The sequence below is a fragment of the Typopeltis vanoorti genome, chromosome 6 (assembly GCF_054136105.1).
Source record: "Typopeltis vanoorti isolate ZY-2024b chromosome 6, IOZ_Tvanoo_1.0, whole genome shotgun sequence".
NCBI classification, from domain to species: domain Eukaryota; kingdom Metazoa; phylum Arthropoda; class Arachnida; order Uropygi; family Thelyphonidae; genus Typopeltis; species Typopeltis vanoorti.
The window spans coordinates 146,060,488-146,077,549 of record NC_143554.1 but is presented as its reverse complement, the minus strand read 5'-3'; the positions used below and the strand labels follow the sequence as shown (position 1 = coordinate 146,077,549).

General features: G+C 34.0%; 1 protein-coding gene across 1 annotated transcript; it reads right to left on the bottom strand.

Annotated features, from left to right (window-relative positions):
* Positions 1–9,772: 9,772 nt before the first annotated feature.
* On the bottom strand, positions 9,773–15,535 carry LOC150106033 (BTB/POZ domain-containing protein 6-like). The gene is made up of 3 exons (XM_090393769.1): positions 15,408–15,535; positions 13,556–13,788; positions 9,773–12,048 (listed from the first exon to the last, which is right to left on the bottom strand). Exons 2-3 carry the CDS (start codon positions 13,780–13,782, stop codon positions 10,968–10,970), a joined length of 1,308 nt encoding a protein of 435 aa, XP_090249895.1. The 5' UTR covers positions 13,783–13,788; positions 15,408–15,535; the 3' UTR covers positions 9,773–10,967.
* Between the last annotated feature and the right edge of the window lie 1,527 nt (positions 15,536–17,062).

Genomic DNA, 17,062 nt, shown 5'->3' with positions numbered 1-17,062 from the left:
GAGGCTCAAATTAAACAAAATGGTCAAGGGCACTGACAATTCTTTAGCCGCCTCACGTACGACACGAGCTAGTATATCATCGAATCCAGAACCTCAATGTCAACACAGATGTATTGACATTGAGGTTCTGTAATAAACTAGTTACCTCTACTTCATTCATCACAATTCCAGTATAAGCTGTTGGTTCTTCCATTCCTGCAAAGTCACCACCTGGATGATATACTCTTGCAAAGTGCTCGCTCAGTAATTCCACTATATCGACTGACTCGGTTACCTCCCTACCCTCAGCATTTTTTAAAATCATTCTGCCATGAGCATTTTTCCTTTTACTTTCAACATATTGAAAAAACTGTTTGGGATTCTATTTAGCCTGCATGTCCAATTTTCTTTCTTAATCTGCCTTTGCCTTTCTTACCACCCTTGTTACCATCCTGGCCTGAGCTTTACTGTTCCTGCGCCTGCTGGTCACCTTTCTCCTTAAATTCCCTCCACAATTGTTTCTTTTTTTGCAGCTCAAGCTTAATAGTGTTATTCATCCATTTAAGCCCTACTTGATTTATTATTTGGATTCTTGGTACACAGTCAACCATTGCCTCCTGCAAACACTTCTTAACCACCTCCCATGCGCTATCAGTTTTACATGCCATGGCACTGAGCAAGGCACTCCTAAGCTTGTCATAATTACCAGCCCTGTAATTTCACTCCTTTAACCACCGTCCAAGTCATTGTCATAAAGTTAGTTTCACTCTCAACAATTGGTGGCAACATGGTCATGTTTGTTACAGCCACATTCTCAGTTGCAATTACTAGGTCAAGTACTCTCTGACCCCTGGTATTTTCCACTAAATGCTGTCGCAGATAGTATTTCCTTAATAACCGCATAAAATCCAATTCCTTCCTCCCCTTCCCCTCTCCTCTTTCCAGTCAATTTTACCGTAATTGAAATCACTCATAATAATTAACCTCCTTCCACTCATTTCTTCTATTTGCCTATGCATACTATCCCCACAATCTATTCCATCACCTGGTCTATAGCAGCATCCAATTGTATATTTTGTTCTGCTAGATTCTATTTCACACCAAACAGCCTCAAATCTGCACTTTTCTCTATCCTGCAGTTCAACTTCTATACTCCTTGGATGAAATCATCAGCTATCATCAATAACACTCCTCCCCTCCCCCTTTTTTTTTATTCTCCCTGTCACTCCTGAACACGCTATACCTGTCGCATTCAATCCCACGAGCTTTATCATCTTCTGTCAGCTATGTTTCACTAATACCAACAACATGTGGCCTGGAAGTGCCAACCAAGCCAAAAATTTCTTCCTTCTTGTTCCTAATACTCCGGGCATTAGTGTACATGAATTGCAGAAGCCCATTATTCCCATCCCTACTTTGATGCCTTATACTAACTATCGCATTCTGATTTGTTGTCCTTCGTACTCGCTCGGGCATATTATACTCATTCATACACTCAACTGCCTCTCTAAAGTCTGCATATCTATCCCCCCCCTTAATAAATCAGTTTCCCTGAGTCTGTACATCCATTTCCCCATCATTCATCAACACTTTTTAAAGCATCCGTACACCAACTCCATTCAAATATAACCCATCCATCTTATATAAATCCTTTCGCCCATCGAACTCACTCCACAAATTCCACACCACTCTTCATGCATAACCCCGCATAAAGTCATTGGCAATTATGGCCCTCCTAAACATTTCAATGTCATACAGCGGTAAAATACTCACCATCCTAACTCCCTCACTCTTCTCTTTTGCTACCTCAAGTAATTCCCTCACATCCTCTATCATTTCCATTTTGTCTTCTTTCAAATCATTTGTTCCTGCTACAATTATAATCTCTTTCACCCTCTGTTTTTGCATTCGAATAGATTCGCTGACGTCCTTTATGTTCGCACCCGGATGGTACGATTTCGTCAAACTCTGAACTATCACACGTTTTAATAGCGAATCCCTATACAGCACTCGCTCCTTCATATACAATATCGAAACGATGATACATTAACCTGTATGTTAAGTGCTTGTATTCTCATATGTAAATAATGTGTTAATATTCAAATACAAACTTATTAATTACTGACCATTTACGAAAAACAAAAATACATCAGAGCTTACCAGTTTAGCCAGCAAACTGTCTGACTTTTTCAATGCTTTTACAGAGACATGAACTAGTAAATTAAAAGGAACATAAAAAACGCTGTAAACCAACTAGTAGCTAAGGTTGCACGTTCGCGTGACGGAGGACGACTTATTGTTCTTATTCATTATCACTCATGCGTGTATCTTGTAAACGTGTAATGTGATTACTGGCTAGCTGTAGTTCAGATGGATTTAGAGAGAATCAGGTTTTTCCACGAACTGTTTAGGATTGCATCCTGATTTCTGTTGAGGTTTCCGTCGGTTATTAGCACTATTGCGGCTTCCTTGAATAAACGATGTCTGTAGTCGTCATCCAGATATGGCATGGAACTGTTTTGCCACTCTATCCTGTGGTTAGATGTATAGAAATTATGTGCTAATCCTGAAGACATTCGTCTGTTGTGGTTTACCTCACCAACATGTTCTTTTTGTCTGATTTCTAAACTCCGTGAAGTTTGTTCGATGTAGGCAAGACCACAGGAGCAAGGAATGTAATATACTCCTGGATATTTGTAGAAAGGCACCTTATCATTTGGGGATTCTAAAACTTGTCTGATGCTGGTGGTTGGATTGAAGACCACTCTGATGTTGTAGGCTCTTAGTATTCTGGCTATTTGATAAGAAATTGACTTGATGAAAGGGATCGCTACAGTAGAAATGTGCTGGAAATGTGATTCTTCTTGTCTGGGGTTGTCACCATATAGATATTTTTTGATGTTTTGAGGATATCTATTTTGTGATAATGTGTTAGCTATTAGTGAGTTCATTCTGTGTATCCTCCTCTTCTGATATAAATTTTCTGGCCCTATATTTCCACATGTGGATAATGCTCAGCTTGTGTCTTGTGATGGATTGAAGTATAATGAAGATATCTTCCAGTATCTGTGGGCTTTCTGTAAATAAAGAAACAATCAAATAGTGCGAAATTATCGAGATGTATAAAAAATGTAGTTGGTTGTTTTCCACTTATAGGGTGAATTTTATCTTATGTATTGAGTTGAATTTATCCACAAACGATTTTAGGCTTTCTAAGCTGTCTTGCCATATAATGAAGGTATATCGTCAACATATCTCCACCATGTAGATGGTCTAGGGGAGATTGTGGAGAGAATTTCTTTTTCAAGTTTTTCCATGAAAAGGTCTGCACACGATGATCACAGTGGGCTTGCCATTGCTAGCCCTTCTAATTGTTGGTATATGGTGCTGTTAACCTTGAAGAAATTAGATTGTAGTCAGTGTCTGAACATCTGTGTAATATCTAGAGGAAATATCTTGGATGATGTTTATTACCTCCTCTACTGGTATATTGGTGAAAAGGGATACATCTAGACTGGCTAGCATGTCTGTTGGTTCAATCTTAATGGCATGGAGTTTATTTACAAAATGTTGACTATTCCTGATATAGGATTCTGTTGATCTTATTTTATTATTTAATAAGTTTGCAAGATGCTTTGCCAAAACGTAGGTAGGTGATGATCTTTCATCAACGATTGCATGGAGAAGTATATCCTGTTTATGTATCTTAGGTGTCCCATATAGTCTTGGAGTGATAAGATGTGAGGATTTTAGTTTGTTTCATTATGATTTTTTATTGTGGGGTTTCTGTCTAGGATCTTATAAGTGGAGTTGTCTGATAGTAATAGGTTTAACGTATCATAATAATCTTTAGAGTTAAGGATAACTGTAGAATTTCCCTTATCAGCCTTTGTAATAATATCTTTGTTTTTCTTAAAGTTGAGGATTGCCTTTCTATCATAAGGAGACCTATTGAGAATAGGTTGTTTGGATTTGGCTAGGATTATCGTACTTTCGAATCTAATAGTGTTGGCTACGTTTTGCGGTAGTGAATATCGGCTTTTTTCAATTCCACACATGAAATCCATTTAGGAATGTGTTTGGGTATAATTGCAAAGTTAAAGCCTTTTTTGAGAATGTCAGATTCATTTTTTGTGAGATGAGACTATGATTTGACAAATTAAAAATCACTTTGTCATCCGGGAGGTTGTTTTGTGTCCGATATTTTCTTCTAAAATTCATTGCATTTCCTAATTTGTTTGTCCTTATAAAGTTTGAAAGTTTTTTTTTCATAACTGCGTTCTATCATTCAATCTCATTGATTCCATATGGTATATTCTAAATTGTTAGAAATGTAATCAAATAACCTGCAGCAATTAATATCACTTTTATTTAGTTCGTATCTCGTGTGTTGAATCATTTCTCTTACAAGCGCCAATGAAGTGCGTAGATAAATTTTTTTAGCTGATACACAGTTGATATGACCTCGGACTATGAGGAACTTTGGGATGATTGAGAATTCCCTGCAACGTTTAAGTAACGTTAGGTAGTTCAAAAGTTTGGCCTTTCTGCATGTTTCTTTTTCCATGCATCGAACTTTGTTTCATTAAACTGTTTAAACTAAAAATATTTGGTCGTTTATATAATTCAAAAAAAAAAAAAAAAATCAGCTAACGCCTTTTTAAATACAAACTTATTTAATTCCTGACCATTTACCTAAAACAAAACTACATTAGAGCTTACCAGTTTCGCCAGCAAACTGTCTGGCTTTTTCAAGGTGTTTACAGAGACATCAAAACTTGTAAATGCAAATTGAAAGGAACATAAAAAACGTAAACCAACTAGTAGCTAAGGTCACACATTCGCGTGACAGAGCACGTATTGTTCTTATTTATTATCACGCATGCGTGTTTTTTGTAAACGTGTACTTTGATTGCTGGCTCGCTGTAGTTCAGATTGATTTAGAGATAGGATCAGTTTTTTCCACGAGCTGTTTAGGATTGCACCTCGATTTCTGTTGAGGTTTCCACCGGTTATTACACGTTTACAAAAAAACACGCATGTGTTGATACTTTTACTCCTGCTTAATGCTTTAGCTCATCCATTTATTTCCTAGTTTATTAATTCTCTTAATTCTTGGCATGCAGTCTGCTATTTGAGCCTTCAAACATCCCATGCACTAACATCTTTTCCCTGAAGTACATCCTGCCATGGTACCTCTCCAAGCAATTTTCAAAGCTTCTTGTAGATGTCTGCTTTATAATTCCTCATGACTTTCGCTTATTGTTATTGATATTTTGTAAACAACGTTTGTCAACATTTAAAACAGAACCAATATTTAAAAAAAAAAAACATTTGAAAACAAATGTTTTCATTTATTATAATTTAATGCTAATATCATTTAAATAACATTGCAGAACGTCTTGCTGTTTTTTAAAATGTCTTATTTCTAACTTAACTCTAACTCGTTTTTATATTTTCGACTACCCTTTCGCCAGCACCACCTAATGAATTATTTTTCCTCCATCCCAACAATTTCGGACATATGAGTGAGAGACTAGTCACATGCTCTAACATTAAAAATGCTGTTTGAGGATAAAATACTTAACAAGGACAAATAATATAGAATACCCTTTGAACCACAGAGATAAGGTTTGCCCAATGATGTCACAAAGTAAGATAATCTCACATCAACAGCATGTCGAAGTATATCTGAGTCATCTGTGTGAAAGTTTCATTTTAGAAGGAACGGTCAGAGTCAAGAGTCAGGTAAGCAGTACAATAAGGAAAAACTATAGAGTTGAGTGCCTTTTCAGTTATGGCAATTCGTTCATCCAGTGCAAGTATCGTATTGATTTATAGGGTTTTGTGTCCAGAAAGTAAAATAATGGGTGAGCCACAAAGGTCTTTGAAATTTTCTTTCTTCAGGAAAATAGCACGAGAAAAAACTCTTCACATAGCTCTAAAAGGATGGAAACCGATTATTATTTTAGAAGACACATACATTGTGATGTATTTATCCAGGACCACTTGGGAAAAGTTATGCAGGAAGTTCTGATGTCCTCGGCTACTTGCAAAGAAGAGTTGACTACGAAATGGACCTCGGTGAGTGTTATATTCAGAAATGCCAAGATGGGGAACAAATGTTTGATGATTCAGAAGCTGGTGGATGTCAAGTTTATTCTATTAGTTGTGAAAAAGCTGAGAGATTTCCCCAAAAATGTATGACATAGATAAATATTTACTACTTTTGGAAATTGAATTACCAGCATTCGTATAACGGAAAATTATTGCTAATCATCTAAATTCTTCAATGGCAAAATTAGACCTTCAAGATTTTATTCAATTAGATAAAGATTCTTTATTTTCGGATATTTACAAACATTTTACAAAAGCTGCTTGTGTATATCTGGTGACAAAAGAATACACAGAAAGCTTAACGAGACACAGTGTAATTTCCAGACTGGCACAATATGAAATGTATGGAGCTGTACTTACTATGGTGTCTTTTCTAAAAACTCTTTTGAGTGACCAGCTATTTTGATGTAATGTAACGAACATTTTCTTTATTGAAATCTTTGGGAAATGTTAAGGTTGTAAACTAAATATTGTAAAATATTTTTAGGTAATTACATGTTTTGAATTTTTCTCTGTGAATTTATTTGTAAATAATATTTCACCCAAAAAAATATGCATTTGTAAAGTTAAATGAACAAAGATGTGTGGTATTGTTGTGTTTCCCATAGTGAAATTGTAATCAGTTATTGTGTTTCTACTTTGATATATAAATCCATAAATTTATACCTTAATGCAATTCTGTTTAATTTTTGAAAAAAAAATCAATACTCTGAAATTAATGCAAGGGACATTGGGAAACCTGATATCCTGTAAATAATTATAAAATTGTCTAATGCTTCCTGTTGATCTGTAAACATTTCGTTCACATACTTGAAAATCTGACCTGTTAGAATTTGGTGATTTTACAGAGAGACAGCAGACAATTTAACCCAAAACATGACTTTAACTCTTAGATTGGTATAGAAAAGGGTTTGTACTCCCCAGATAACACAAATACAAATTTGCCTTTCCCCACACAAAGTAAGATAAAAACACATCAACAGTATATCAATCAGCATATGTAAACATGTCTGTGAGTCATCTGCATGAAAGTTTCATTTTGGAAGGAATGGATAGGGTAGGGTAAACAGTACTACACTATAACAGAAAAAACAATTGAGTCGAGTGAATGACTTTGGACTTGAGGTAATCTTTCATCCACTGCAGCTAATGTATTGTGTTGTGGTGTTTTGTCTGGTCAAGTAAAAATAATGGGTGAGTCACAAAATTCTCTGAAAGCTTCTTTGCAAAAAGTTCTGTAATTGTTTAGAATTTTGTAACAGAAAGTTAATATAGAATCAGAGCTAATAATCAGTGAAATAATAATAAATAACTATTTATTTGTGGTGCCAAATGAAGTAATGTATGATGAAGAATTGAAATGGGTGAAAGATAATAATTTTCAGTAATCATTGGTGCAATTGATGTACGATTTCCTTTGAATAAGAGTTCAAATTTATTTCCTAAAGAAATTTGTATTTCTCATGGAATTATTGTAAGATATGCATTGACAAAATCCCCATGTAGTTGGAATGAATTAACTGAAAGAGTTTAAAATACAGAATTCTGGGTTCATAAAATATGATCATCAGCTGAAGTGGGAAATTGGTTCACTATCTCTGGACAAACTAAGAAATTGGATAATAGAATCAACATGCAAATATTGCTCGCCAAAGGAAGAGAAAAATGAAAAACTTTAACGAAGTTAATAGGGAGACCTGTTCTTGATTTAAATGAAATTGGATGCCCAAAACATGAAAACATGCAATGTACTTTTATGTTTTTGGAAACACGGCAATAGGTTTTTTTGCATTTAACAATGCTCAAAAATATATGTATTGGTTTAAAAAAAATAAATATGTACCCCTTAATTTTACTACAGTAACAAAGGCCCAACGATCACAAAATGAAAATAAACTTTCAAATGAAAGTCAATTATCGAAAACCTCACGATGGCAATTCTGAAAGCATGGGAAGAACCTATGAACAACAGTAGAAATTTAACAATAAGAAGATTAAGGAACAAAGCATAGATTCTATTTTTCACTTTATTGATTTTCTGTATGTTAGTTTCAGTAAATACAATTTGTAAATAATATTTCACTCAAATAAAATGTGTAAATTTAAATGAACAAATTGGGTGTCTTTGTGTAATACAAATTTAAGTAAGACCATTATTTTTTTTTCTTGTGAAATTGCATGCCACAAACTAACCAGAGACTTTTTTTTTGTAAAATCCATTCAGTGAATTAAAAGTCTTCTTAACAATATGACTGTTAGAATTTGGTTATTTACAGAGAGATATTAAATATTTTAACCCATTAAGTTATTAAAACTCTTAAAGTTTGTTTGCAGAAAATAAAATGGTACCTTAGCATGCAGATAAAATCAAGTGAATCAACATGCATATATCAAATAATTCTTGCCATTGGAAGAGAAAAATCGAAAACATTAAAGAGCTTAATAGCCAGAGCCGTTCGTCTTTTAAATGATACCAAATGATGAAAACAATATGGATATGAATTTCAAAACTTTGAAAAGCTGATGAATTTCTTGCTTGCTGTGATCATAAATATTTAATTGAAGGTAAACATTTTATTTTTCTTTACAATTTTTATTACTTTCTTCTTTTATTTTTTTTGATGGTTGACATTGTTGCCTATTGTTTTCAAGAAATATGGTAACCCTGCTTACAGACATTTGCTAAATTTCATGTCTTTATTTTTGTTTAGTTAGGAATGCAAAAAATCCTTGTTAGTCTTATTTTCGTTACTTAAATTTACTAATGCTAAAGAAAGAAAAATAAATACATTTCAGTTACATAAGTAAGGTAAGAGCTTTTAAATTAAAATGCGACTGTAAGCATTTGGTGATTTAATATTTGAGCAATATAAAATGTGCATTTGTAACTTAATGGAAAAAGATGTGTGCTGTTGTTGCGTTTTCCCACAGTGAAACCTTACTCAGTTATTTTGATTACAAATTGATATAAAATTCATAACATTATACCTTAATGCAATTGTTTAATTATTGTAATAAAAAATCGCAGAAATTGGTACCGTGGAAATTAAACTAATTACAAAGTGTAGTATACTACAGAGCTAATATTAATTTGAAATAATAAGAAATAACTATTTGTTTGTTGTACTGGCAAGAGAAATTTCTAAAAGAAAAGCTAACGCAGATTTCAAAACCTTGTTTGTATCATATCTCTTAACTTGCTAATTCTAAAGAAAAATAAATAAAACAAATTTCAGTTATAGAAATAGGTTAAGAGGACAAGGAATCGAAGGTAAAATTAATAGCCAGAGAAGGACAATCCGTTATTTATTTCTTTTTTGCTCAGTTATTCTGATTAAAATTATATGTATTGATTTAAAAAAAAAACATAAAATTTAAGTATTAATTTTCTACAGTAACAATTTCCCACGGGATCGAAGAATTCCAACCTAATCACAAGATTTCTCACCTAGGTACAACAAATTGCAACCAAATATGAGACATATCTACAGTGTTGGGAAAATAAATTCATATACAATTTATTTGTTTGTAAATTTTGCTCAGTTATTCTGTTAGAATGTGCAGGGAACTGAATTTCAAAGTAAACTAGAGCAAAATAAGCAATCAATTTGAAAAAAAAAGAGAAATATATATATATATATATATAGAGAGAGAGAGAGAGAGAGAGAGAGACATATCAAAAACTCCCTATCCAGAGATGTGAAATTACCGGTCGCTGGCGGATATTACTCAGGAAAAAGGCAAGTGGAGTTTAAGCTCAGTACCATGAGATTCCAGTGCAAAGAAAATTAACCAAGAGTAACAAATAGACAGAAAATCTAAGGGAACAAAAGTCAACTGGCTTTTCAGGTGATTTACAGAACATTCGTTCTTTCAGCCCTTGTGTTTCGTGTGTGCTGTGTGTGGTGTGGATATATGGTTATAATTCAACTATTTCGGAATATCTACTGGCATTAAAAAGAGCCATTCTAGAAAGACTAAGTAATTAAAATTATCTTTAGAATTTTCTAGACTACATAAAATGTTGTAATTAGTCTCCGTTTATTTTTATTATTTTTTTAAATGCTGTTTGGTTTTTTCTCTTGACTGTAAACTAAAAATACCAATAGTCAAAAAATTTGTAAAAAATATAATGTTAATTAGCAAAAGTAATGTAGTTTAAGATCTTATATGTATACAAATCAAAATATTCGGATGAGTTTTGTATATAAGAAAAAAAAATTGTGTGTTTGAAGAACACCGGCATCTAATTAAATTATTCAGAAAAGCCTAAACGCTGCTGCCATTTCGATTCTACTCTAAGAATTCCCATAGAAATTAACAGGAAAGAAATACCCGAAAATATATTGGAAAATTAGTACAGCCATCAACAGACAACCAAAGACAAAAAACTTGACAATGACAATGTGTGTCACTTTGGGAAAATTCCAAGATATCTTATTGAAATACTACAATCATTTCAATAACACATTATTATCGCGGCATTTCTAATTTTCAAGGTTTTAGTGAATCCTTAATGCAATTTCTTGACTATATGGGATTTTTTTCTGAACCATGCTTCCTTTGTTAAATATGGAAATAGTTGCCACAAAGAGCATTCTCTTTACAATGACATTTAAGAGAAATATTGGGGTTTAATAATATATCTCAGACATCTAAATTATACAAACCGTACTTGGGCGGTGCATCTCCTGGTGATAGCAGAAATGATAACTATTGAACTAAAAAGGATCATCAAAGAACATGACTTCATTTTCATTCATATCAACAAAACAGCAAACAACAACGAAAATATTCAAGAGATACTTGCCACCCGCAATAGCAGAATCCATGCTATATTCCTTTTATTTCAAACACTTTCATGCAGTCATTCATTTAGCACATAAGCCAATGTTAAGATATTTTATCGGCCAGTTTCCTTGAGCTTTTACTTTAAAGCGATAATACAAATCATTAAATTCTCGTTCTTCAAGACTGGGTTTCAGCAGATATTTAAACTGTGTATTGAAAATAGCAGTCATGAGATATTTTTCACCTTGACTGACATACAGCATGGGAGTCATTTCGCTTACAATACGGCGTTCATTACCTGTCATTTCAGGAAAATTGGGATCAGAAAGTGATAGTATACGAACCTCCTTGTTAAGATAAGTATTTTCTCCATCTTTTACCACAACACGCAGAAAAGGATTTACCAGTATCATTGATTCCTCCAGAATGGTTATCGAAAAAGACATTTTGTTATCGATGGGGATGAAATTTATTTCAGGTGATGCATTCTCTTTTATTAGTGCTTCCCTTTGATCATAATCTTTTAGATCGACTATCTGTACCCAGCATCTTCTATAAGGTTTATATTTCCTTGGTGTAATGTTGCTACTTCCAAGAGTAGGATTTGTGAAAATGGAAGAAATAGGATTTACACTTCTGCACAACAGGGGTCCCATCTCGTCAAAACTAAACAATTGCGTCCCAGGGACATCAGTAAGTTCTCTTGGGGACATCACAGCAAATCTAACGAAGCGCAACACAGGTTCCAAAAGATTTCTTAAATTATCTTTGTTTACTTCTATAACTTGACGCGTGAGATAGTTTAAACCCCATTTATGAACTGCATCAAATAAAGAATATTCTGATTGAAGGGTCAATCGATCACGAGTCACGATCATCTTCAAAGTCTTTTTCTGACAATTCAAGAAATCTAGAGATTTGATGACAATTTCTGTGTATTTATCAATTTTGTCCAAGCACGTATACATCAAACGATACAGATGCATTGTTCGGGAGAATTCGTATAATTTACAAACACATCCATTCCTAGCCTTTACGTGACACATTAGATACGTTTCACTTTCCTTTTTAAGGGAAGGTATTTGATATTTATCAGCAGCATAATACACCTCCATGGCTACTTCTATTGATGATATTGGAGCCTCGTCGGTGTAGAGATAACTGAAAAAAACGTGAATCAGGTAAGTTAAACATAGAGAGGAACTTAACATAGTAATTTAACTAAATTTTTAATAAAACAGGTAAGGAATTCTTTTTTATACGTAAAACTGTGCATACAAATCCAAGTATATACAGGGTCCCAAAATTCACGCAAGAAGTAATTTTGATAGAAAACACAGGTTTTTAATTAAAAATTGTAATTTCTTATTGATTCATAAATTATACAGTATAGGGTTATGAATGGAATAGCACATCGGATAAATGGCCTCCACGGCTTTGCTGGCACATACGCACTCTTTTGTCGAAATTTTCCATCACCGTTTTGCATAAATGTAGCTGAATTTCGTTGATACAGCGCTCAATTTCCTCCTTCGAGGCGTGGGTGGTCGTGGGCTTGTTGGCATAAACATTAGACTTCAAAAACCCCACAGAAAAAAGTCCAACGGCGTTAAGTCACATGATCTGGGTGGCCAATTCCGATCATCAAAACGAGAAATTACACGACCAGGAAATGACTCATGCAGTAATTGAATTGTTTCTCGGGCTGTATGGCATGTGGCACCGTCTTGTTGAAACCACGTGTCGTCCACATCCATATCTTGCAATTTAGGCACAAAAAACTGGATTATCATGTCGCGATAGCGAGCACCACTAACTGTTATTGCCTTACCAGCAGCATTTTCGAAGAAGAATGGACCGATGATTCCTCCAGCCCAAAAAAATTGTTGAGAAACCAATGCATCCACAACGTGACACGTTGTGGATGCATTTGTTTCTCAACAATCACTCGTGGATTTTCTGTACCCGAAATGCGAAAATTTTGTCCATTAACGAAGCCATCAAGATGAAAATGAGCCTCATTGCTGAAGATTATTTTCTTCGAAAAATAAACATCCACTTGTTGTTGTTCCATAATCCATTCAACGAACTCTCTTCGCTGTGTGTGGTCAGTAGGCTTCAGCTCAAGAGTCAATTGAACTTTGTAAGCATAAAGATGCAAATCTTTCGTGAGAATACGCTGTAGAGAGCTTCTCGAAATGCCCAATTCAAGACCACTGTGTCGAATTGATGTTCCTGGACTCAGCAACACTCTCACGAACTGCTTCGATGTTTTCTGTTGAACAACTTGTTGAAGGACGGCCAGAGTGTGTAAGATCACTAATTGATCCAGTTTCCTTGAATTTTTAAATTACTCTTTTCACAGTTGATGAAGTTAAATCACTATTCCGACCATATTTTGTACGAAAATTGCGAACTGTAGCTGCCAAACCTTCATTATTTTTAAAATATTGCTCAACAAAGAAAATGCGTTGTTCTTTCGTGTAGCGCTCCATTTTTTATAACCCTGAACTGTCAGCTGTCACGGGTCTTTTTTTTCCTCGTTGGCAACACTTTACCGTACAAATGGCGCTAAATTTAAATCTTGGGTGAATTTTGGGACACCCTGTCAAAACTGATGCGTTTTTGTTATTCTGAGATAAAAATGAAAATGACAGAAATTACTCACGTGATCATAATTTGAAAAGCTTCCGGTGTGACGTCAGGAATTGATATCTCCCCGTCTTTTCTTAGTGGACCGTAAAACATAGCTGCAAACACTGGACTTGCAATGGCCAGTAACAACTTATGCACCTCCATCACCATCTTGCAACCTTCAGTGCTCACTATGAAGGTTACATCAGAAAACTGAGGATCTATTAATAGAGAACGAAGCCTTTCTTTCACGCTTCCCATGTTTTCCTAGAAAAAAAAATAATTTCCATTAATTATTAGGTGAAAGAATCCCCTGTACAATACCATATAATTTCGATGTCGGGAAACATTTTCATCTGCAAAATATTAGCAGTCATTGAAGCAATAACGATAGAAGTCAACACTCGTTCCTCTCTATCTATTTATATAGTGGCGAATTGATTTAGCATTTGGCCTTGAATCAATGATTTTTGACGTTTGTTATAGATTTAGTTTATTGACTAAGAATAAAAAACGTTATTCTTAGATATATTAAATATTCAAATTTCACCTTCTCTGCAATTTTTTCCGCTCTGGATAACTGTTCTTAGTAGCCTCTCACACTAATATCAATAGTTTCTTTTCAAAGGCACCCTTTGCGTATCTGAATAGGTTTTTCATTAACATCAAAGCGAATGTCAGTGTTCAGAGGCCCTTTTCTATGTTTATCTGGACAATGCTAATTAGGACAATACTAATTATTGTGTTTGCACAATATTATTGGGTAATTCACATATGTACGATATTCTGTTAGGAAATACTTTCGATTTCTATACTTTATCCATGCAGAAGAAGATCATTGCTTAAAACTCAAAAAGATTAACGATAATCATATATTTAAAGTCCAGGGTCTAATACGTATATTGTAGCCCAGGTTGTCAAGTGGACAATTACAACATTCACGAGGTTAAAAATAATAGAACTAAACAATACAAAGACTGCATTAATATTAATAAAAGTGAACCAAAATAATAACAAGCAAAAATGAAAATAAAAATAACTTAATGTAATATTTATTTAAAGCCTAATTTTTCTTATTTATGAAAGGAAGTAAAATCGCGCTCTCCAATGTAAAAATAAAAATAAATAACTAATCTAAACAATATATAATAAATAATGTACAGATAAAATTGATCAAAGTAGAAAGAAGACTATGCAAGATGCTTTTAATAGTACGTAAATTTGCTAACATGGCATTCGATTTCGAGACTGTCTGCATTCATTAAACAAAAGATCCACATCTGATGTCATTATAACAGTAGCTGTAAGTAATGATTAAAATTACAACATTCGTGCCATTTTACGATAGCATTTATGACTGCTATGCATATTTTAACCCAAGCTGAACTAATTGCTTTTGATAAAAACACGATAATATCCATGGGAAAATATTTTTTTTCATGTAAACAAAGATTAACTGCTATCATCACTCAAGACTGTGTCGTCTTGTAAGAATTTTATGACGAAAGTTAAAAATATGTAGATGGCGCTCACGTGTGTTGAAAGTTAGACTGTAAATAGAGCCTTTGTACAGTCTAACTGTCAACAAACTGACGCAATTCAGACAACTGGTGTTATCTAGCTGCAGTAGTATGATATTACTCCGCAAGAGTAATATCAAAAATACTACAAATACAGTTAACTAAATTTATATGATATTAATAACATGACAAAACATACTATAAGAAAACGAATTCGAAAACATTTCTCTTTCTAGCAAAAATCGGTCGAGTTTCCCAGTCGTCACATGCCTAAAGAGACGTAGTAGTTGGTCAAATACAATAACAACACAGATTTGAGATGTAGATCAAAAATAATAAGAGCATCAAACAACGCAAAGCACTTACCTACTGTTTAAATAATAGAGGTGTGGAATAAATAAGACTTCGAATATATCTGGTGCTATCTGCTTTCTCGGTCACTGCTTATTTACTTCCATAGTGAAATCAATCGACAGCTTTGTCTCGGTCTGAACTTCTGCGATCACAGCAAGTGCAACGCGCGAAGCGTGGGTGGACGGATTTGAAAGAGGAAATGACGCCAACCTGATCGAGGCAAATGGTGTATACTTTTTAATTTTCGCAAATCGTCACAGTTTATGATAATTTAAATCAACATTTATAAACACATATTTTGATGTTCACATGGACTTTTGCAGAATTAAGCTTATCAAGCTCTGTTCTCCCTTAGCTGGCTAAGGATTAAAAATACGAAAATCCTGCTTAGACATCAAACGTGCGATTAGTATTTGTATAAATTTCATTTCGCTGCATTAATGAATCTAGTCCAGGTGGCTAAATCAGCTACCAGAGTATTCTTACATCGGCCGTTCTTCTAAATGCACTTAAGATTTCATTCTGTATTCTCCTGTGTTTTCTTTCTTGGAGTTTGGTTTAATTCTTTCAATATATCTGCATTTCACTTATTATTTCGTCTATATCCTCTTCTCTGTTTCGTCTGTTTTCGTTATCCTTTTCTGCTGAGGCGATTTTCTTCTCTCTTTCTTTGGATTCACTTCGTAAGTGAGCTTATGCTGGTTTTGATAAAATAGTATGCATTCTTTGTCTGTTATTATGTTTTTTTTTTTTTTTTTTTTTTTTTTCATATAGGCTGTAAAACGGTTCTACTAACTTTATAGGGAACTGATATTTAATTAAACAGAGAATTTATACTTGTCATTCTTATAAAGTATTTTTTATATTGATTTCGTTTTTAAATTGAATTTATCGTTTCTCATATATCAGTTTAGAAAACCGAAGATCCTATAGTATTATTTTTTTAAGCATTTTGCTCGTTATTATAATCTCTTTGATAAATTTAATGAAGTTATTCTTCTAAGATGAAAAGCCAAACGGCTATTTTTCTGGTGACCTTAATTAAAATTTAGGTAATAAAAATACCTTGCTGTTTTACAGCCAGTAAGAGAAATTCTAAGATCGAGAACTACGATGTATGAGTTTCATGCCGAAGAACTATCAGCGAATCTAAGCGTAAGTGATCACTTGGTAGTACAACACCAAGGGAACTCGACGCCAAGGTGGAGCAAGCTCCCTCAATACCCTTGATATTTTCTCATAATATAAAAACACAGCTCCTAGGAGATGTAATACTGTCATTACATTAAAAGCACATTTCACTACCCAGACCGGTTTCAACCTTTTTTGAGGTCTCATAAGTGAGTAGTTAGACCAGGAAGATAACAAGGTTTAAGTGAAAAGAACTTGCATACCTTCACTATACGAATGCCATAAAGCTGTGCCCTATATATTATATTATAACTAAGATGAAAAGCCAAACGGCTATTTTTCTGGCGACCTTAATTAAAATTAAGGGGACAAAAATCCCTTGCTGTTTTACAGCCAGTAAGAGAAACTCTAAGATCTAGAACTACGATCTGAGTTTCATGCCGAAGAACTATCGGCGAATCCAAGCATTTAAGTTCTTTTCACTTAAACTTTGATATCATCCAGGTCTACCTACACACTGATGAGATCTCAAAAAA

Excerpts from the sequence above, each read along its gene's own strand:
- LOC150106033 (XM_090393769.1), bottom strand. The coding sequence starts at position 13,782 with ATGGGAAGCGTGAAAGAAAGGCTTCGTTCTCTATTAATAGATCCTCAG. Across the intron at positions 12,049-13,555 it reads GCTTTTCAAATTATGATCAC|TTATCTCTACACCGACGAGG; the intron begins GTGAGTAATTTC and ends CGTTTTTTTCAG.